Source organism: Cheilinus undulatus, linkage group 9 (genome assembly GCF_018320785.1).
Source record: "Cheilinus undulatus linkage group 9, ASM1832078v1, whole genome shotgun sequence".
In the NCBI taxonomy this organism is placed as follows: Eukaryota; Metazoa; Chordata; class Actinopteri; order Labriformes; family Labridae; genus Cheilinus; species Cheilinus undulatus.
In genome coordinates, this window is record NC_054873.1 from 37,659,150 (window position 1) to 37,683,223 (window position 24,074).

Here is a 24,074-nt window from a genome sequence, read left to right on the forward strand (position 1 = left end):
TTGAGGTTTAAGGTGAAGAAGCTACGTAATATTCAAGGTACAGAAGCCACTGTAATATTTGTATTACACTGAATAAAAAGACCTCCATTAAAATTCAACCCAAGCACCCTGAGGATAAGAGTGTAGTAACAGCTGGCGTTGGCTGATTCAACACAGCTGTATTTGTGTCCTGAAGGCAGAATCAAGTGTTCCCCTCCTCTCATATTTGTCATCACCTTGAGCTCCACAACACCCAGTGGCGGCTCCACCCAGAGGAGCTATGGGACGAAGAGGAAGTCTAATTCTAGACCACTTCCTGTATGGCATTCCTGACCTGAGCCGCCTTCCTGCAAAACTCTCTCAAGGTTCAGCATGTATAGCAGATATATGGTACCACGGGTGAAATTCAGTGTATAAACATACGAAGAGTGAAGTATAGGAGCAATGAGGAATAACTAAAACCTTTGAATCTATTCTTCTGAGTAACTCAAACATGCTTTCTATCAGACCGGAAATGTCTAAGGGGTAAGCAAAACCTTAATAAGTAATATTTAGAGCCATATTGATAACTTTGCAAGTTGTAATGATCTTGGTTGAACACCTGTTTAACCAGTGATTCTCAACCTTTGGGTCGGGATCCCTTTGGGGGTCACCAAATGCCTTAAAAATTTTTAAATGATTTTTTCCCCCAGGTAGTTTTGTTACTGTTATTTGCTTCATGTAACCCACTTTTGCCACAGTTTAACCAATTTTCATCACTTTTTCCCATCAATTTTTGCCAATTTTAACACACTTACGCCACTCTAAACTCATTTTTGTCCATTTCAAATCCTTTCAACCACCTTTTTTCAGCCTATTTTTGCCCCTTCTGTTGACCCATTATTACTTCTATTAACCCCCTTTAACACCCATTTCTGCCTCAGGTAGCCCTTTTTTGCCAGTTTGAACCACTTTCCTACTTTTAAATCCCATTTCACCAACTTTTCCACCTATTTTTGCCACTTTTAACCTATTTCAGCCACCTTGTTATCCCCTGTAACCACTTTGTTACAGTGCCGGTTTTTTGCCACTTTAACTAATTTTTTTGCAACTTATTCTTGCCATGTCTTCTGCTCATTTAAAATCCCATTTCACCACATTTTCCATCTCTTGTTTTTTAGAAAAGCGATTTACATTTTTAAGAGGGCTACAGCACAAATGAATAAAAAAAGATATTAGATAAGGGGTTATTATACAGGTTAAATATAAGATATGGATATCCCAGCTTAACTTTACAATGGATCATGATTTTGCTGACATCCATGAGCCCCTATTTTGGCTGGGTCCCAGAAAGCTCTCCAATTATCTCCTCTCTTGGGCAGCCTTATCTGCGCATGACTATTCTTGAATGTGCATGGCTATTCAACCACCTTCAGGTACAGTGGGTGTTCCCGGTCTCTGGCACCTTTATTTTGGGGGTTGCAGGCCGAAAAGGTAGAGAACCACTGTGTTAAACAATAGGAAATGGCATTTTTTTGTCCCATACAGCACAGAAAACAAAGAATACACTCAGTAACAGTGTCATTATACTGTTGCAATGTTCTCTGACTCCAGTTTTCAACACTCTCAGCACTGTCTGCAAAACATGGAGCAAAGCAGACAATGCAAGCCACATATCGTTGAAATGTTTGTTTTAAAACAGCGGTATTCTCAGCATCAGCACTTAAACAACCCGTAGCTGAATAAGTCAACCATTACACAGCTTCTGTAGCCATTTTCAATCCATTTATTTAACTGGTACCTTCATCTATGTGCATAGAATGAAAGAGATTTACATGAATAGAATCAAAGAGTCACAGACTGATAGGTGGAGATACATGGAAAAGAACAGGACAACATAGAGTATGGACATACAGTATTATAGCAGCACCACTTCATCCACTCTTTACCTAAAAAGGTTTCCGATCCACCACATAACATAAAATAAATGGTCAAAGTATGCTAATATATGCTTTTGTTTAAGTGCGGTGACACCAATTCTATGTGGAAACAAAAGCACTTGAGGAGACGTTCAAGTACAAGTGACTCGATTCAATGTCAGAAAGGACTGACAGTGTGGGCTGATGGTTCTGAAGTAAAAGTGTTTTCCCATCAGTCAAGAGAAAAAAACAGCCAAACTTCATAAAGGTATTGTCACATTACAGAAGCAGAACTATCTGTAGGAAAAGCTTCCATTTCAAGACCAATCCTTCAGTATTGTCATCACCTGTGCTTTCCTGCCTTTACTACATCCTAACTCTAGACTATTTTCTTAGAGTTAAAGATTTCCTTCACATTCAATATGTATTAGTGTTTCTATACAATTTTGCTTTTCCTTCCAGTTTAAATGACAGAAAAATACAACACGACTCTAAATACGAGTTCAATTCAAAATATATATACTTCCGGAGTTTAGCAACTGAAAGTGAGCAAATATTGCTAACACAAAAGCAAAGCAGCTGATTGCCACAAAAAAAACTCTAAATAAAACCTGATTTCCACATAATCTTGGTAAAGGAAAAAAATAAAAATACTCAAGAGAGCTACAAATAAAAGAACCAAAGGATTATATTGGATTGTTTCAGATTAAAAGAAATAAACTAAATGAAATCAATATATCTCCCAAAAACAACTCAACAAAGACAAATAATGAGTAGCTCTGCCATTTGACAAGAAGTCATTTCAACAGTGAAAAATACATCTTATAGTAGTAAACTATCCCCTGAAGCATTGAGACAGATAATGTAACTCCTAATGTAAGCTTAGCCATAAATCACAGACATGCTGCTGTCAGGTTGTGTGTATGAGCAGGTGATGTAGTCACAGTATGCTCTCTCTCAGGTTCCCACCACTGGACGAGTTTGACTGCTGACTTTCTGTTTGAATGGCTTTATTTCGGTTCCACGTGTGAAAGTCCAATAGGACTTGGTTGAGTTTCTCCATCCAGTCCAATCTCTCCTGTTTGGTGTCAGCAGAAAACCAGCACCTGAAAAACAACAAAGATAAGCAGTTAGCTTACTGTGATAATTTGAGCTCTGCAGACTGATGGCTCTAGTGAGCCTGTTATAACATCTATTGGTTTAAGATACCGCTCAATCTTCAAACTAGGTGTGTAAATCATCTGTTTCATAATGATGCAATGTTGATTTCTATTTGATTTGATATTGGAGGCTACGATTGGTGTCAAATAATTCAGTGCACACATTTCACACAGTTACAGAAAAAAAGCTTTGGCAGTTTAATTACTGAAAGGTTTTTGTACTTAAGAAAGCAAGCTCTTATCAAAAAAAGCAAAGACCTGCATTTAACTACAGTAACATTGTGTCATGTTACAAATGTTTTGGAACTGACAGCACCTCATTGCCTTTAAATAAGGTATACAGTATTATAGAAAAAAGGTCTGGAACAAAGAGGATTACTACAAAAGCAAACGATAAACATATCACTGTCACCAGTAAGAGAGCTTGGCAAAAAAACAGCACCACAAATAAGGGAGGAAATCATCATGACAAAGTCAAAACCCATATCTCTGACAAGTGTGAAAAGATGTTTGAGAAAGGCTGGTCTGAAGGGTTGTTTATCTGTTGTGTATTGGGCCCTAGACGACTGGAAAGAAATTCTTTGGGCCGATGACAGCAAGCTTGAACTATTTGGTTCAAATGGCAGAGTCTATGTCTGCAGACAAACTGGTGAACATAAATCACCATGTGTGACAGCCACAATAAAGCATGGAGGTGGTAGTGTCATGGCATGGGGATGTTTTGCAGGTGATAGAGAGATTTGTTTGAAGTAAAGGGTATCATCAAGAAGGAACAGCACCCCTCCATCCTCCAGCATCATGCAGTTCCATCTGGACTAAGACTTGTGGGTCGAAAGTTTGTTTTGCAGCAAGAAAATTACCCTAAGCATTCTTCCAAGTTCGGTCAGGGTTACCTAGACAAAAAAAGAAGAGGAAGGTGTCCTTCCAAAGATGGTTTGCCCCCCTCAGTCTCCAGACCTCTCTTCAATTGAGCTTGTGTGGGACGAACTGGATTGATTAGTCAGAAAAGTACATCCCACAAATCAGCAGTCTCTCACTGATGAACTTAAAGTTTGTAAAGTAACTCCGGACACATACCTTAGAAAATATGTGGAACGAATGATATTTAGAGTAAAAATGTAGTCTGATGAGGGACTCCTGATATAATAATCATGTTTATTTTGTTGCGAAGTATACTAATAAAACCGTAATCGTTTTGTGTTCAAATTTGATTTGCATTCAAACAGTGTACATCGATGGATTGTTACACACCAACTTAAAACACAAGTGCTTATCTTCTTATTTTCCCCTAAAACTGAGGAGGAATTCTGGTTTTAAATTCTGGACCCTGTACATAGTTTTGAATCTGAATTGCTTATAGGTACAACAGTTTTGGATTTGTTTCACAAGACTGTTTTTTGCCACTGAAGGGCTCTGTTTTGGTCCTTATTTGAAATTCAAAGTAAGAAGCTTTAAGCTAACCACACAGAACATGGAGTTGTATGTCCACTTATTACTGCCCACTTAGTTCATTTTTGTTTTTGCATATCAAATTTTAATCCAAATTACAAACATAAAAACACTCAAGAATCAATCAAACAATCAAGAAAGCCTCAGACCAGCAAGTTTTATGTATTGCATTGTAGTTTCACCAGTGTTAGCCCTAGTGGGCTTTAAATAAAGGACACTCTCTGTAACCAGCATTTCCTTACTGCTGTTAGACACTGAACCAGAGTAAAAAGTAAAAGTAGAAACTGTAGTAGACAAAATCCCAGTACCGTATTAGTTACTTGGACCACATATAAGCAAGAAATATGGATCAGGTTTAAAATACAGGTATTCTCCTTTAGGATAAAATCAAGTGGGAATATGGTGTAGGAGAACATAGAGAGATTTTTTCCTAAATGGTTATTTTGCAGAAGAAACACCAGATCACCAATTTCACAAAAGGAGTTTTGTGTCAGCCCTCAAAAATAAAACGCCCTCTCTAACATCATAAGCCAGCTGCAGCCAGAGGAGAAACAAAATACATGCTTTCTTTAAACAAAAGTTGGAGCTACACTTAAAAAGGTTTTCATCAAAAATGTCTTCTTTCAGTTGGTGCCTTAACAGAGAAATTACCACACCAAGCCATGTGGATGTCAAGACACAAAAAACGACACAATAAAAACATCCTACAACGCTCCATTAACTCCCAAAGACCAAAGGTAACACACTGTTGAGTTTAAATTGATCTTACTTGGCCGAGGCTTCCTGGCTGTTGTCCTGCTGCTGCTCTGGGATGTTGCTCACCAGCTCAAAGGTGAAAGGTCGAGCACATGAATCTCTACTCACAGGTCTGACACACTGACTGTGAGGGTTGGACAGAGAGATTCTGCCCTCTGCTTCCTATAGTAAAAGAGGGGCAGAATTAGACCCATTAAAATTAATTTTTAAAAATCTAATCAGTGTGTAGCTCTTTGTGTCATTTGTGCTGTACCTTAGCTTCTCTGTCATTGGGATGGTTCCAGTAAGACATGTCCCATCCCTCCAGAACAAAATACCTGCGATGCCACACTCCAAATCCACTGATCAGCTCAAACATTGTCTAGAAACAAAGTAATAACAGAGTGAGTTACAGATGAAGTAAAATGGTTTAATAAAAGATGACACTGCTGAAGACTCTTTTTGGATTATACTGTATGGAGAGCAAAGAGGGCAAAAAAAATCAACAGAAGTGCAGTGTAACTGCTCCAACAAAGTGAGATTTAAAGGCAAAAACACAAATTTTTGTTATTTCAGGTGTCTGCCCGCCTTAAAAGGGACGGCTACAGGAACAGACCTTATAGTAAAACCAGGAACAGCTGTTATATCACTCCTTTAAAAGTAACCAGTTTTCTGAACAGTCATTTCACTATGCAGACTTGCTCAATTAGATCAATTTTGTTATTTGCAGCACTTAAGGTGTTTTTAATGTGCTTTGGATCAGATTTTGGATCGATGATGAGGAAAGATGGATTGTGCAGATGCACACAGAGCAATCTAAAGACATGAGCAAGAAAAAGAAGACTTGTGCATTTGCATATTAGATTGCAATTGCCATCGTAGAGCTCATCAGCCTATCGTGTGGAAATGCAAAGACCATTTCAACTAAAACTTATTTTCAATAATTACAACATCTGTACAGTACATACACAAATAAATGAATAAATCTAAATAAACAAAACAAAACAAAACTGTCAACTAAAGATCTCACTCTAAAGCAATTTTACCAGACTCCAAGAATAAATCTAAGGGTACACCACTGAAAAAAAAGCCTTCTAGTGGACCTTATTTGAATGGGCAAACTTTTCTCCAATGATTAAATTTAATCCACTGTAACTCGTCTCTGCTACCAGCTGAGGCAATCTTCTGGATCAGATCTAACTTTTTGTTCCACTAACTTATTCAGACACCAAAATATTTTTAAAAATGAGCTGGGGTTTGAAAAAATTACATTCCCATTTCAGCATTATGACAGCGTCACACCAACTTGCTTGTCATACTGAGTGTAGTTTAAAATATGCCATCTCTCATTACTGACCAGGAAGCCTTGGTGTTGTATGCTGGAGTGACTCTCGCTGTCCAATTTCAGATAGATATTGCCCTCTAGAGGAGAGAGAAAGGGCACCTGCAGTTCAGGGAGAAGACGGGCAAGATCAAATGTTATATTCATGTGATGTGCAAGGTAAAGAAGAGAAACTGTTCTGGTAGAGAAAATGTTCTTCCATGAAGAAATTCATCCGGTCAACTTGTTTATCCATTTTTTTTAAAGAATTCAAATATTTGGGTGAAACAGAAATGACATGGCGAGGTAATTAAAGTGTATATTGGAAAAAAGAAACCACATAAAGGTATTTTTATGATTGATGGTTTAAGTCTGCTGCTTCTGTAGCATAAAGTCATGGCTAGAGAAATGACACAGTGGCATGATCCAAATGCTGGCTGTGAAAGAATATAGCAGAAAAATCAATCAAGGTGTTCGTATGCATTTTTTCTATGTGATATTATCTCTTTATCTTGGTTTTTAACTGTGTCAATATCTCTTTATTCTATGTTCCCGCCCTGTGTCATTTTACACTAAATGTGAGAGATATTAAAATCAGAATATTAGAATTACAGATAAACATGTATTTGGACAAATCAGAGGAAGTATAACTAATTAAAAAGAATACATTCACAACAAACAGCATCATGCTGAGGCAGAGGTTGAATATGAACAAAGCTGAGGGTTTGGTTAGATCTAGCAGAAAGAAAAAAAAAAGAAAGACAAGAGGGGCATAGTCGACAGTGTTGTGATGAGACTGAAACCTTTTCCTGAAATTCATCTCCAAGCAGCCTCCTGATTTTGCCTTCAAGTTTCATCTGAGTGAAAGAAGAAAGACAGAGAAAAGAGTGGGGGACAAGTTTCATCACCAGTGAGCCCAACCATGTGTAAAAATGCCTAACAGAATAATAAGAGTGTTAAAAGGGGTACAACACTGTGCCAGATGTAAGAAACAAAATGCAGGGAAGTAAAGACCTGGTGACAGTGGTTGTGTAACATGTGCATCCTCTTACTTTTTTTTTTAAACATAAAAGAATCTTAAAACACCAAAACCTTTCTATCAAATGTTACGATGGAAATCAATTTTCTCTCAACTGTAAGACAGTCTTACCCTATCCTTACCTGAAGTAATAATTGTTCGTTCCTGAAGGAGGATAAAAAACGGGCACTTTTCTCATGTGTGTACTGCAGATTTTTTACCTTATCCAGGGGAAACTTGCTGTGTCCCAGTGAGGCCAAGGTGACCTTATGAGAGCCAACCAGACTAAAGTTACTGGAGCGACGAGCACTGAGAGAGGGAGGAGCAGCTGAAACAGAAGACAGACAAAGAAATAAATGAAAACCTAATTAAGACATGTGATTATTGTTTTAAGCTAAACAGAACTGTTTTAAACTACAACTAAACTCTACTTTTCTTGGAAACCAGAAATTTTAAAAGCATTTAACATTTTATGATTTTGTCTAATTGATCCTCCTTGATTTCTAATAAATGAACCCACATACATATAACTAATAAAGCTCAAACTTACTTGTCAGACTGTTTCCAGATCTCTGTGAAAAAATTAGAAAAGGTAATTTTTTTTTTTCACTGAGGAGGATGTGAACATTTATTCACAAAACCCAAACATGTAACTTACTGTGATTGTGTTCAGCAGCTTTCTTGGTGTAACCTGAAGATGTAGAGACATCATAAATAAAAGTGACTGTTGTTGATAAATAAACAGTTGGCTTATTCTCTGTCTTACTCACTTACCCGTGACTTGGTGGTGGCCTTGTCCACGGTACAGTTGTTACTTGAAGTGTGGGACTAGATGACACAAAAATGGTAAATTAGTAATCCTTAGATCTCAGTAGCTCATACAGTGATGTTTATTCATCTTCCTTCTAAAAATCAATATAATAATGGTTGATGGACACTTTTTAAAAGTGCTCAGTGGTCCAGCTGTCAACGATGTTTATCTGGTGCCATTGGTATTACAAGTTAACTTTTCCTCAAATTTCTGGCCTTAAGCTCTTTAAAGCATTCATGAATTCTAAACTATCACTAAACCAATATCATACTATTTCTAATTCACTTTATAAATACAAAGGTACAAAGAAAAAAGAACTTTATTAGGGCATTGTTGCTGATTTGCATTGGGTAAAGGACTTGTAGGCTAAGGAGTTCAGCCGTTTTTCCATGAATTGGAAGATCAACAAATTGATCCCCCGTCATCTGTGCTTTAAGGTGTCTGTTGGCAAATGACTGAGCCTGGAATTTATCTCAAAGACTTTGCTATAGGTTTGTGAGTGTACATGTGCATAAAATACACACAAGGGAAGATAAAATACCTGAAAAGAAGGGGTGGGAACAACACTAGTGGCCCCATGATACAACAGTATCATGATACTAATGATACTAACATTTTGTAATACACAGTACTGCGATACCATATATTGCAATATATACAGTTTTTTCAACTGTTCAGCTGATTTGGCATTAGCCTTGACTTCATTTTTATCGTATTACTGCAGCATTTTATTTTCATGCAGCACTCCTTGTAAACCCTTTGTATCATGTCCATGTTTGTGCCCTTCTTGCATTCCTAATGTCCTTTCCCTAGTGCTGCCATATTGGTTGTACTAACTTTCTCCTGCTGTATGACCATCATCTCTACCGACCTCAATGCACAAAGGGCGCCACAGCATCATCAAGTGGACAGAAAAGTAACTGATCTATCCAATATCATAGACTTCAGTTCATATATGCAATTAAGATGAAAAAAAAAAAAAAACTTGGCAGAAGATACAATACGATCAATCACAGTGCAAAATATCACAATACCATGCTGTATCGATTTTTTCCCTCAGCTCTACTGGAGAGACTAATTCACATGTCTGAATTAACTTTTCAAATAAATCTAGATCACTTTTGTGTCATGAACAAGATACCATTGTGGACAATGTTTCAATATTTGCTCGATTTGCTTATTTTGGAGTTGAAAGGGGCTCCTGGGCTCTTATTGGGAGCGAATCACTGTATGCTCTGGTTAATGGGTGCATTTATAATAGATGTATCTTTCAGATTTGTCTCTCAGGATCATAACTTTATAAGTCGTAGCAGCAGAAAGGGCTGCAAAAAGATGTATGCTGAAAATGTTCATATTGGAGATTTCACATCCTGAGTTATGACTAATGCTCATGCAAATCTCATTATGTTGATATTAAAACAACACCTCACCAGCCCCTGCATACTGTATAAAGTGTTGTGTTAAGTTTTCTGAGATGCATGAAGGAGCAGTTCAAATGTGAACCATTAACCAGAAGCCACTTGTAAAGAGTATAAGACTCAACAAATGATGGTCACTGACCTACTATATCAAAATAAAAACAGAAGAAATCTACATTAGCTTAGACACACACTCAAGGACATTAGCTGAACAAACTTTCAATTACTCCTGTTCTGTTAAGTTGTGTCTAAAATGCCATGAGGGGTTATTAAGGCTCAATAGATGCCCAAATCCCCCTTAAGTCACACAGTTGGTACAGCACAGTATTAGATTGCTTATATGCAACTAACAACATGTAAAGCTAATGTGGGCTAATGTGAACTGTATATTAGGATAATATCTTTGTTGGAGTTGGAGCCCAGACTACAGCACTGCTGCAAACATTTTTCTCTATACAAATTAATTTAATTAATAAGAAAAGGAAAGAAAAGTGGCGTTCAAATATTGTTGTCTCACCAGGCTGTAGACCTCCACATCAATCTCAAAGGATGAGCGAATATCCTTCCTGAAACCAGAGACAAAGCAGGAAGCACATTAATAAACGCATTTCTCCCTCATATTTTAGAACCTCAACATACAATTGTTACAGAAACATTTAAATTCACAAAACAGTTTGCAAACTTGACTTAATTTTTCCAGATGTGAACATTCATAAATTCTTAGTCAACACAATATAAATGTAAAAAAGAAACTCAACAAATGTGTGCAATGATGTCTGAGAAAAGTCAATTATAATTAAATCAGTAACTTCTCATATAAAGTAACCACCCTAAAGCATGAACTTTAGCTTACAGAGTGATGGAAGTAGGGAAGGAGATGGTGTCTCCGTTTTTAGCATCAGCAGCTGTGGCCAGTGGGGTGGCGACAATGTTGCAGGGCCCATAGCGGATCAGGATGAAGAAATAGTGACTTGGTCGACCTATAGGGTACATAAATAGGCCAGTTTTTTAATGAAGTGACAAAAATATACAGTAGAATGTTAAATATGAGGTATTTACAAATAAAAACTAATCAAAAGTACTAGTATTGCATCCTTGCAGAATTACCTGCGCGGTTTTGTGAAGAACAGACAAATTCCACCTTGAGAGGTAGCTGAATGTTTGAGATGCTAACAGTCCCTCTACAGGGCTGCTGGGTATTGTATTCCTTGTTCTCCCTTGATGTCTCTCCTGACTCAGAGTTCCTCTCCCCTCTCAGTCTGGCCATTTCTGTAAGTAGAGCAGAGCGCTTCTCACCTGTAACGCAAAAGTACACCACTAGAGTGAGAAACAAAAATTAAATACATAAAAAAATATAAAGTGAAGAACTATATTTTGAGAGTTCAAACGATTGTATTATATTTATACCATTAATTGCTAAATTTCAATTGTTAATCATAATTCATCACATTTAATTCATGTGTCCTTATTTGTTATAACTGTGAAAGCAGAGAGATGCTAAAGTGAGGAGCCATCTTTCAACAGCATCTTAATTACAGTACACCCACGTTGAAGATAAAAATGAGTAGGAAACGTTGGCTGTACATTAAAAGTTAAACAGTCAAGGATGGATTTCCTTCAGTACTCTCAGATGTGGACCACAGCAACCAAAAAATGAAATCTAGGGGACAACATGAAGTGCTTTTAATTCTCACATCCTTCAGACTTGATTTGTGGCTGCAAAATATTGAGCGCTTTTAAGTACACAGAAATTAAAGTATTCCATTCGAAATCTTGAAATCTACATACAGGAGACCAGGAGTAGTTTCTCAGCTTCAGCTTCTTCCAGTGAGCCTCGTCCATGCTCCTCATCAGTACAGCAGCTCAGAGCCTGCAGAGTCTGGCCGATCACAGTCTGCAGCTTTCCTGTTTCTTCATTAAGAGCCTTAACAACAACAACAAAAAAAAAAGCCATTATTAAACACACAACATCTAAAGTTAACTAGAAGAGGATGGTTTCTGGATTTAAAGTGCAGTTGCTGTAGCTCTAATAAGTAAGATAATAATATTTGCAATAAGGGATATGTAATTGGAGTTCAATTTGAATAATGACTTTGAACGCCTAGTCTCTAACAACTTACCTTTATTTTCTCCTTGGTGTCGACGGAGGGCTGAGGTTGGGACTTCTCTGAAGCCCGACTCTGAATCTCAGGAGTAATGCTCTGAATTGTGATTGGTTTGCACTGTCTTTGTGTGCGGTACGCATCGATACTGTCAAATTCCCAAATAAACAAAAAGTTTATGACGCATGTAAATCAAACTTGACAGAAAATCTGAGAGATTGTTATTTTAGTGATTAAATGAAGACAGAAAGTCAGTTTTTTGCTTGCATAACCCTTTTTCAAATGACCAAGAAAAAAAACCTATTAGACTTAACAAAAAGATTGGGCGACAAATAATAATAATAATAACAATAATAGTTAAGTGTCATAATCAGCATCACATACTTCCATTGTGTGTAAAACTTCAACATAATTTTTTGTACAAATTCTAGACATATAAATCATTTACAGATACTCCTAAAAATGATGTATGTTAGCACTGGTGGACCTAGAGTCTAGTAGAGCAGTTTTAAATTTCAGTTGTAATAAAATAACATCACTGAGCTTGTTATTCTGATGAAATAAGACAGCCACATGGTTTCAGCATGTTGCTTCTTTAATTACCTGTAAAGAGGAGCAGATTCAACAGGAGGGGTGGAGGTTTCCTCTGGAGTCAGCATTAGAGAAGGAGGGTTGGACTCCTGGCTCACTGTTAGTCGCTGTTGTTGGAAAACAGTACATTTAACAGGAGGAAACACTACATATCATCTTTTCAGATAGTTCCACTGATTGGAGCTTGTGAACCAAGTGGGGGAAATAAAATGACTTATTTTTACAATGCTTTACAATGTGAATGTGGACGATCAGTGCAGTGACAGAACATAATTATTGTATACTGACATTGCTTGCAGATTTACTGGCCACAACTGGACCTATAGGCCTATAATTTATTTGTCTTACAATTCAAGATATTTGTGTATATGTTGTGTCTAAAGCACTCTAAATAATAAAAAGGGGGTTTATATTTATCTGACGGCCTGTCGTCTTCAATGAAAAAGCAGCTACTTGCATTAAAAAATAAATTTGAAGGTGATCCCATCGCGATGACTGAAAAATGCTACTCTTAAAGAATCATTATGGCCAGCGAAGATGCACAAGCCTAGCACCAACTGCTAACATATATTACTTAATCTTACCAGAGGAGTGACCACAGCCTCCACAGACTTGCTGAGAGGAGACAGAATGCAGCTGGGAGGAAAGGTCAGCAAGTCATCACCGTCTTGTTCAAGCTTCTTGCTCTCATCACAATCCTCTTCTTCTTCTTTGGCTTCCCCCTCTTCCTCACTTCTGTCCTTCTCTGACTCTGTGTCCATCTTAGTATTTTCTGCAGAGCAAGCGCCAATACCACTGTCATGATCCTCAGTGTCCTCATGATGTGCTCTCTCTTCTTCTATCCTTCCGGCATATTCCAGCACCTCTTCGAACATCTGGTCAATTATTTCAGCAGTGTTGGTCTCATCATGGGAGCTAAGTTCAGCATCTGTTAAGACAAACATTCAAAATTGTATCATCACTTTCTATAAAGAAAATAAGAAATAGAACTACAATATGATGCAGATATAGAAAACAGAGGGTTACAGTTACAGTTATATATGAAGTACATCTGCACACTACTAGATGAATGGTAAGATAAAGCGCTATAATGATGACAGATGGAGTGTCTTGCTGTGTGTGACATTATTTTTTCCCAGTAACATTTATTATCTACATTGCAGTTTTTATTATGGCTTACAGGCTTTTGTGACTTAGCCCTTTTGATTCCCCTTCGGATGTTTTATACTCTGAAGCTTTGACACGAATTAATTTCCAAATGAATGAATACATAAAGTTATATTAATCAAAATGAACTGCACACTGGTGTCTACATTTGCTAGTAGTAATGAAAAAGTGTCTTTTACCCATCAAGAGACCGGAAAGCATCACTCCGGTGAGTCAAGGCTTACAGGCTCTTTATGATAAGCCTTCTCCCCTCAGGTTTCTGACTTATAACCTCCCAAATAGCTAAAACTTTGATAATGTAAATTTTTGAGCCTGTTCTTGTAAATAAAATGCAAATCAGAACAACTGTGTTTGTGTGAATGAGAATGCCAAACTTTTTGTCATCTTTTTTTTTGCATTTCAAAAACATGCTGCTCTTAATATACACACAGAACATTCCCCAGTGATTTCTTCTCAAATGAAAAAAAAAACCTTCACCCATGTGCTCCAGTTCTCCAAAGGTGTCCTCAGGTACACACACCCACATTTTCTTACTGTTCTCACCTGACAAACTCTCCTCTACCCTGGCCTCCATGGATGCAGTGGTCTCAGACAGGTGTGCGTCATTAATCAGCTCAGGCTCCAGGATAAAGGAGACTTTCTTTGAGCTTTCTCCTCCCTCTTCTCTGAGAGTTTCTCCTGCATCCTGTTGCCTTTCTTCAAGTACAGCTTGCTCAATTTCCTCAACATTCAAATGCACATCTGATGCCTGAATCTCTGTCAAAGTGTGAGCTGCTTCACATCCATCAGTGTCTGATGACTCAACCTCAGTCTCTACCTCTGGTTTTGTTACATATTCAGTATTTCTTTCTAGATATGCCTGACCTACATCTGTTTGGATGTGATTCACTTCATTACTTGTGTCTCTTCTGGTTGACTCTAGATCATTGACATCTCCTTTTGTGCTGGCTGTCTGGATCTCTGCTGACTGCTGACATGCATCATCCTTCTGAGTACACTCCTCTGTGTCACTCCTGTCCTGCTCTGTATTAAAATCATCTGCTCGGTCATTACAGTCTTCACAGGACTCTACACCCTCTTTAGACGTGTCTTCCTCGGGTTTGTCATTTTCCATCATTACATAAGAACTGACACTCTCAGAAGAAGCATTACCCGAAGGCTCAGTGCCATCTGAATTACTGCCACCTTTCTCTTCTTCTACACTGGATGGTTTCAACGCCCCTTCCTCCTCATTTAAGACCGATTCCTCTTTGCACTCTTGAGGATATCTCCACAATCTTAACTCCTCCTCTGTTGAAGTCTCTATGGCCTCTTCATTATGTGAAGAACAATCAAAAAAATTAGCCTCAGACCTGTCTGTTCCATTTTCTCTACAATTCACGCTTGTTTCCTTCACATTTGACTCCTCTGAGTAAGTACATTCCAGCAAGCTCTGATCATCCTCTGTTGGCAACTCAGACAGATTCTGCTTCTCCCCAAGAGGTGTGTTGAAGAAACTCTGATCTTCACTAAAGGACAACTGCATCACAGTCTTCATCTGTGATTTTTGAGATCTCAACTGCTCTTCACTTCTAACTGAAGTCTTGTTGACTATCTCCTCCACAACTTCTTTACCAGGATGAGCTTTTTGCTCCTTTTGTTGAATTCCTGCCTCTGTAGTTGCTGCTGCGGCTTCAGAGTCACAGCATGAAGTTTCACCTGTTGAAAAAATTGTCTCAAATCTCAACAAAATGCTTCATGTAATTCTTAGACACTTAATCAAACATTTTAGCACCAGTACAAGTTATTTAAAAAATCAACATGATTAAAAATATCTGTTTTGACAGAAACTGCTGAGTGACTGTGTGTGACAACTTCCCTCTTGCACTGCTGCTTTATCACTCTGTTCTGAAAGACTATGCAGATGCCACAAACACATTCCTGCATTTCTGTTCATATTGATTTTACTTTAATATGATCAATTTTTATATGAAGCAGGGTTAAGATCAAGTATTTTGGTTCATAGCCCACCCTTAGTAGTGGCTTAAACAATTCGAATCAGATCATCCAACAGTGTTTTCAAAGAAGAAGCAACATTTTAACAAAGGCTTTGCTTCTAATTGTTGATATATTCAGAGAAAGAAAACTAAATGCAAAGATTTTGGAAAGGGAAAAACATAAATCAAAACACATTATAAGTCATGGAGTGTAGTTTTGGGGCACACCTACTGTTATTCCTACATTCAGTCCCCAGGGTTCTGGAGGATATTGATCTAATTCCCTAAAACACATGCAGGCATGAAAACGGGTCAGGGGTGAAAAAGGTAAGAAGGATACGAACCCTCTACAGTGGTCCAGGGGCAAGAAAATTTTGAATATTTCATATTTAAAAGCATCAATCTGATGCATTTTTAGAGAAAATCAAGCAGAATTACAAGACAGTATGAATGTATAATAAAGTATCTATCTATACAGGGTCACCTTATGCTAGATAAGAAATGAGACTGACAACTTCTCTCGTGAAATGCGAACAGCACAACTTTAATGTAGTCGCTCAGATGTGCAAATGGCCTATCAGTATTATCATTAAGTGCAGACCCTGACAATGACAAACCTCAGACCACACTTATGTATGACAGGCCGTATATGATAACCAGCCAAGCCTCTCCATACACAGCTCACTGCGCAATCTGCCGCAGAATGAAAAAAGCAAGCCCTTAGATAGCTACGTTATCTCTCCTGCTGTGTTAGCTAACGTTATGCATCAATGACACGATGCCTCTTTCAGCAAGCTTTAATTCTTCTAGTGATTTATTACCTGTAGCTAACGTTAAGCCTATGTCAACAGAGTCCCTGGGTAACTTAGATAGAACCAGAAAATATCGAAATTATTGAAACCATCACTCACCAAATTCAGTCAGGCAAAAAAAAAATTTCTCATCGGATCTACACGATTCAAATAGGCCACCTATTTTGGTTTCAAAAAGGCGAATTTCGCTGAAAGGTGAGTGATTACCATGCCTGCACATGGAAATAAAACTTGCTTAATTAATTCATGAATGAAGTTTTACCTGTCTCATCTGAAGACTGTTTATTAGCACTTGATGTTGTAGCTTCAGTAAAGCTGCCATCTTTCATCGCAGCATCACCAGTGGCCTGTGGGAAATCAACAACCTCAATAAACATAAATTAACAAATAATGCAGAGCTTTGTTAAAGTTTCAAGTAAATAAACAAACTAATTTGATCATTATTTGTGTAATAGACAAAGTATGACACTATGTGCTTGGTAACTTGAAACTTGAAAAATTTGGGGTTGATACTTAGTTTATATTGTGCATGAAGTATGCAGTGACAAATAATATCTCATTTGAAAACCCATTGCCCCAAAGCAAACCAAAGTTGAATAGGTGCACTGTGTAAGGATGTCACATGAAAGGGTGACTGCCAACAGAGGTACATTCCTGTGCTGACAATGCCCTTGTTATCATGATCCAATATCACCCATGTGCCAAAAAGTTACGTGGTCACAGACTCACATCCCAGGGTTTCATAGGAGGCCAGCGGACTCCCCTAATAGACCTAGGAACCCAGTAGGAGGGATATGAGGCTCCAGGAGGGGTCCTTCCCTGATAATGTTTACATAGACTGGTGTGTAATAAAAATCTCATGCAACTGCAAAAAAGTCTTATTTAAAATCAGAAACAATGAAAGACAAAATCAAATATGATAGTGTCATGGACGTATAAAAGGGTGGATGGCTGGATAAGCACAAAATGATGGACCAGCATGTTTTTTCTTTGTGCTTATTTGTGCTTCAGAGTTTTGAATGGTGGGTTTACAACATTACTCCTATAATGATATTCTAAACTGGCATCCAGACACCATAACTATCAGCTACCACAACATCAAAGAAGTGTGGAGAAAAGTTCAATTATAAATCGTTTATCTTTTACGAGACTAATCTATAAATCAGAAAAATAAATGTGACAGGACACTAATGAGTAAGTGACGAATCATGGCAAACCAACCTGAGTTAGTGTGGGATCAGAGCTGCTCCTTTTCAACCAGGCATTTTCACTGATTGGTTGAAACTGCAACTGGTTCAACTCCTGCTCTCGTTCCTGGTCAGAGAAAACATATCAGAGGTCAAATTTAAACTCTTCAGGTGCTCAGGAACAATCAGGTTGTTTAAATTAACATAGAAATTTACTTCTAAAATTAAATCATGTCTAAAATATGTACATTTATGGGTACTGCGAGCTGCAGTCATCATCAGGATATATCACATTTTTTGGTTTCAAATAATTGTTATTACTTAACCTTGGGTTAATTTTTATATCTTAAGTACAAGAAACTGGGAACAAAACATTATTTTATTAATACATGGTATTACAACAGACTTCAGTATTTTTTAAAAGAAGCCTCAGAACCAAACCTGGCGCATGCGGACAGCCTGCTTGGAGCTGGGAGTTGTTACTCCCTTAAGTTTTTGCTGGATGTCAGATACAAAGTTGGAACACATTTTTGGGCAAAGGTTGGCAGACCTTGATGTTGGGGCGGGACTGGCCTGGAAAAGTGGCGCTTTAAAACGCTCCATTCGCTGAGTGAATTCTCCATCACCTGAAGAGAGAGCATTTATAATTAAGGAATTTCAAAAGATAAGAGGAAATCTCTAACCCCTTCTCAGCCATTCTTTGTAGCATTGAGTTAATGGTCTCCCCAGTGTGCAAATAAACGGAACCTCTGTTGCACAATGTTGGTAAGACAAAACCGGCTCTTAAGGAAATAAGTATCTATCTGAATTACAGTAATGCTAGGGATGCACAATATCATCAGCATGATATCAGTATTGGCAAGCAGGTAATAGCTCAAAAATATTTTTCGTAGCAGCTGATGTGAAAATATCAGTGTTAATATAAATAGAACAGAATCAATAGATCTACCTCATCTCAACATTTTTCTCCATTATCCATAGTTTTTTTTACACTTGAAAAGAAGGTGATTTTTGTTTTATAGCACTTTTAACACTTTGTCATACGTGTTTTATGAAAACCCCATACTGTTTAATTAGGGGAATTGCTTTTTATAACAGGTAAACTATAGTACAGGAATCAACTGTTTTTTTTAATATATATAAATATAAATATATAAATCAGTATTTGCCAAACTGAATTTGGAAATAGGGCTACACGGTGGAGCAGGGGTTAGCACTGTTGCCTCACAGCAAGAAGGTCCCTGGTTTGCTTCCCTGTCAGGGCCTTTCTTTGCAGAGTTTGCATGTTCTCCCCGTGCATGCGTGGGCTCTCTCCGGGTACCCCGGCTTCCTCCCACCAGCAAAAGCATGCCCATTAGGTTAACTGATCACTCTAAGGGGTGCAGGTGTGAGCGTGCCTGGTTGTCTGTCTTGAAATGTCTGCGCTTGACTGGTGACCAGTCCAGGGTGTACCCCGCCTCTTGCCTAATGAAAGCTGGGATAGGCTCCAGCACCCCCATGACCCCCAACAGGCTAAGCGGTATAGAAAATGGATGGATGGATGAATTTGGAAATACTGGCATATTGGATATTGGATTCTGTGATCATGTGCATACTCACCCAGGAGATGTTCCCTGATGACTGATGGGCTGACAGCTCCAGGATCAGACAGGCAGCGCTGAGCCAGAGGTGCAACTCCTAAAACAATAAACTTACTTACTTACTTACAAAGTAGAGTGTTCGTCCAACAACAACACAGATTCCTCAACACCTTAACAACTCATCTCACATGCAGGTAAACCAGCTTGACTGTTGACTTTGTCTACAATGGCATTCCATCATCTTCAGCTCACCCATAAAGCCTGCCAAAATGCACCATTTACACTTTTGACTGTATGTACACATAAAGACAAAGTGTCAGGTCCACTTTGGTAAAAGTAATGCAGTCTATCAATTGACCTGCAATTATCATCTACTCAATAAAGTTTTCCTTGAATCTGGTCTAGTAGTATGAACACAACTTTATGGAAATTTCTGAGCCTGCAGGTTGAGAAAAGTAGTCTGTTGAAATGTGTTTTGCTGGTGCAGACACCGCTTACTGAAAAAAGTAGGACAAAAATCAGAGGTTAGAAAAAGGTGGGATACCCTCTTGTCTCTGAGTGAGAAGCTGGATTCGGGAACGGACAGAGGGAACCATTGGTGTATCCGGCTTTGTCTCCAGTTCTACCAGACGTCCAGAGGAGAAAGGCTTAGGGCTACGGTTTTCCTGACCAGCTGCCTCCAGGCGCCGTCGCTTTTGGCCATCGTTCTCTTCTGAGATGGTAGATGGAAAGATGCATAAAGACAAAGGTAAAAATAATCGTAATTGTTAAGACTGTGGTGATTATTTAGGGATGGTGAGTTGATAAATATGAAGCTAGAAACAGACCTGATGGTAGGAAGACATTGTCTTCTGAGTCTGATAAAGGTGCTCTTTGTCTCTTCAAGCTGATGTTACCACTGTTTTCTTCGCCAGCTTCCATCATAAACTGGAAACATGAAAATGTTGCACTTTGTATAATTATCTTGAGATAATAAAGCCAAGTATTTTACATTCACATTACTGTTTCACTTACTTATTCATATATATATATATATATATATATAGATATAGATATAGATATAGATAGATAGATATATGATTTCTTTTTGTAGGCGTTCTTAATAAAGTTCGGTTAAACTCTAACATATATAGCCACATTTATTATTAGGCTGAAATAAATAATAATAGGTTGGAACCATTTCAAAACGACAGATTAGACACTTAAAAGGCTTACTTTAATCCAAAATAATCGACCTAAGAAGACTCAAACGCTGGGCGTTGTCAGGCTTCATCTGGTAGCTTACATATATTCAAGAAATGTTGTGCTAGCGATTTAACAACGCTTTACTTTGTTGCCACTGTCAACACAGCTATAAGTATGTTAGTAAAATATAGCTTACCCCTCTCCGACCATTGAAAACTACTTGATAACTGGCTATCCAGCTGTTATTGATGTTATTTACAAAGCACTTTAAGTCAGCTCTGGCTAGCTCACTGTAAGCTAACTTATCAGTCAGAACAACGTTAACGTAGCCTGTGAAGCTAACTTTGGTCGAGCAAACTGATAAAAAACATCAAGCGCTGATTCATGCCGAACAGATAGTTTAACTTACCTGAAAAGATGTCTGCATGAAACTACTCTATATGAAACAGGTCAACTCTAACTGACTGCAAACAAGACGTTCTTGTTGTTTTATGTTTTGAGTCTCCTCCTCCAACTTTGAATTTCAGCGGGTCTTCTCACGTTAGCAAACTGGAGTGCCGTAGTTTCTCTCATAGAGCGCTGATCCAGAGTCAGATCAAAAGCAGCAGTGGGCTGTTATCTCTGTAACCAGGGAAATCTCAAATCTGATCCCAGATCTGTACAATGTGTGACTCAAAGTCAGACCTTATACCGTAATAGACAAAGTAAACGCGCAAATCAAGATTCCAATACAGTACGACACCGGTATTTTTTTAATGCGGTCAAGCAAGCCTCTACTTCTGAAGTGACAGTCAAGCCAGCCCCCACAAGGTTCTGTGGTGCACATACAGAAGAGACATTACGGCAATGACGTGACAACTATTTCAAAATAAAAGGCATCCATGCTGGTTTGATAACGATGAGATGGAGGTCGACTTAAGCGTGATTTATGCTCGTCTTTGACCATTAGAAGTTCTGCGAACAAATTCGTTTGTTGCAAATGTTGAAGTGCAGGCCACAGGGAAGACGTTTGCAGCCTGCTCCGCCAGGGACTAAAGACGGCTGACTTTTTCAACAGAGCCTGCAACTCTAGGGTGACCGAACGTCCTGTTTTCCCAGGACATGTCCAGTTTTCACGCCCTGTCCTGGCCGTCCTGGTTGTTTTTTTAAAAAGTGATGAAAATGTCCTGGTTTTTATGACAAAATTAATGAAGGAACGCACCACACCATTATGTTACTTTCTGCTTAATGTATAGATCAGCGGTACTCAACCCATGGCTCTCCAGTCGCCTGTGGCTCTTACCCAAGTCTAAATAAAACTTTTTTTTTTCCTTTAAATCCGTGTATTATTATTGTCGGGTGCGCAACGGAGGACGCGCACAAGAGAGCAGAGGGAGTCAGCTGGTGTTGCGTCTTTTCAGCTCATTAAACTCATTCATTGAGGTGTGCTGTTTAGTGTTCAAACTGAAGCATCTTCTTCCCTCGTTTTAACAAGTTTCTTCAGTTGCTTCCTGCCCATGCTCTCCCACATTTAATGATGATTATTGATAGGCGTCGTCGGTCATCAGTCACCCACACACACGGATCACATGTTGAGATAACGTAATATCTAGTGAAACTTGTCCAAATGTGGGTGTTTTACTTGATCTTTACTAGTGCATCTCAAAAAATTAGAATGTCATGGAAAAAGTTTAATATTTTTTGTCACTCTTTTCTGAAAGTGAAACCCATATATTATATAGACTTGTTGCACATAAAGTGAAATACTTCAAGCCTTTATTTCTTGAAATGTTAATGATTATGGCTTACGGATAAGAAAACCCAAAATTCAGTGTCTCAAAAAATTAGAATATTACATAAGATCAATTAAAAAAAGGATGTTTTAAACAGAAATGTCAGGCTTCTGAAAAGCATGTTCATTTCTATGCCTTCAATACTCGATTGGGCCTCCTTTTGCATTAATTACTGCATCAATGCGGCATGGCATGGAGGCGATCAGCCTGTGACACTGCTCAGGTATAATGGAAGCCAAGGTTGCTTTGATAGCGGCCTTCAGGTCATCTGCATTGTTGGGTCTGGAGTCTCTCATCTTCCTCTTGACAATATCCCATAGATTCTCCATGGGGTTCAGGTCAGGCCAGTTAGCTGGCCAATCAAGCACAGTAACACCATGGTCATTGAAGCAGCTTTTGGTACCTTTGGCAATGTGGTCGGGTGCCAAGTCCTGCCGGAAAATGAAATCGGCATCTCCATAAAGCTTGTCAGCAGAAGGAAGCATGAAGGTCTGTAAAATGTCCTGGTAGATGGCTGCGTTGACTGTGGACTTCAGAAAACGCAGTGGACCATAACCAGCAGATGCCATGGCAGCCCAAATCATCACTGACTGTGGAAACTTCACACTGGACTTCAAGCAACTGGGATTCTGTACCTCTCCACTCTTCAACCAGACTCTGGGACCTTGAATCCAATTGTTAATGTCTGTTGAATATCCAACCTTTCATCTCATCTCTGGCATCTCATTCTCAGCTGTTTCCGTGTGTTTACCCTTATGGTCTCAATATGAGCTGTAAAATTTTCGGGGCGGCTGGCTTGACCGTAGTGATTTTTTAATGGCTCATAGCACTTTAGATTTAGATAATCTACTAGAAGATGGCTAGAAGTACTTCTACTGTCATAATGTTATTTTATCCAAAAAAGTGCAAATTCTTTAATAAACCTCACCCAAGTAAATTTGTTGTACTTGCAATGAACATCTGCTAAATATGCAATCATGTGACAAATTAATTGATCGATTATTATACGTTAGGTATTTTTTAATATGTTTGGTTCACTGATATTTGTATCAGATGGGACTGTTGACTAAGGTCGCCCATAAGGCGGGATAAACAGGAGAGTATGGAGGTCAGCAAAAACATGATCCCTTATTAAGTTAAGCTGTGTTAACCATACTATATAATATATTTTTGACCTGAATAATAACCACTTTTATCAGAGCTACAAAAATGAATTTTATTTATTTATGATGTAGTAAAATATAGCCTTTTCAAGATGTAAAACCCTGTTCTTTTAACAAAATTGCCCTTTAATAAAGTAATGATAACAGTTTAGATGGGTACATTGAACTTAACCATTTGGGGAGTAATCTCAGACGTCAGGCTGCCACATAATAAATTAGACAAAACAACTTTAGTGGACGAATAATTAGGCAATTGTGAATAATGCAAAAATGGACAAGTGGCAATAATGGGTTAAAAAAGGGGCAATTAAGGTTAATAGTGGCAAAATTAGGCTTTAAGTCATTAAAAGTGCCTAACAAGAGTTAAAAGTGGCAAAAAGGGTTAAGAGTGGTGATAAGTGGGAGGAAGAAGCTAAAAATGGCAGAAATTGACTTAAAATGGCTAAAAGTGGATCTAATTGGCTAAATATAGTAAAAAAAAAAGTCTTAAATGGTAAACATGGGTTCAAAGTGGTAAAACACTGTTAACAGTCACCAGAGTCTGCAAAAAATTGCTGAAAATTGTAAAAAGATGTGAAAATGGTGTAAACTGGGTGAGAAAAAGTGTTAAAATGGGCTTTAACGGACAAAAATAGGGTTGAAGTGGCAATACAGTTTTATAAGTGAAAAAAGGGTTTAAAAGTGGCAAAATGGGCTTACTATGGCAATGATGGGTTTGAAGTGATAAAATGGTGGCAAGAAATGGGTGAA

At 38.2% G+C, this 24,074-nt stretch overlaps 1 protein-coding gene across 5 annotated transcripts; it reads right to left on the bottom strand.

Moving 5' to 3' along the window:
* Positions 1-1,734: 1,734 nt before the first annotated feature.
* si:dkey-30c15.10 (uncharacterized protein LOC559353 homolog) lies at positions 1,735-20,926 on the bottom strand. Of its 5 annotated transcripts, XM_041796613.1 has the most exons (25): positions 20,799-20,926; positions 20,032-20,131; positions 19,749-19,916; positions 19,224-19,301; positions 18,066-18,250; positions 17,659-17,751; positions 17,167-17,256; positions 16,700-16,784; positions 14,193-15,347; positions 13,067-13,410; positions 12,495-12,589; positions 11,910-12,039; positions 11,578-11,713; positions 10,897-11,085; positions 10,643-10,769; positions 10,307-10,355; positions 8,335-8,388; positions 8,219-8,251; positions 8,111-8,132; positions 7,782-7,888; positions 7,346-7,399; positions 6,579-6,665; positions 5,496-5,603; positions 5,256-5,404; positions 1,735-2,983 (listed from the first exon to the last, which is right to left on the bottom strand). In XM_041796613.1, exons 1-25 carry the CDS (start codon positions 20,814-20,816, stop codon positions 2,818-2,820), a joined length of 3,822 nt encoding a protein of 1,273 aa, XP_041652547.1. In that variant the 5' UTR covers positions 20,817-20,926; the 3' UTR covers positions 1,735-2,817. The 5 variants fall into 5 exon arrangements, with proteins under 5 accessions (XP_041652547.1, XP_041652549.1, XP_041652550.1 ...); XM_041796615.1 differs by lacking the exon at positions 17,167-17,256; XM_041796616.1 differs by lacking the exon at positions 14,193-15,347.
* Between the last annotated feature and the right edge of the window lie 3,148 nt (positions 20,927-24,074).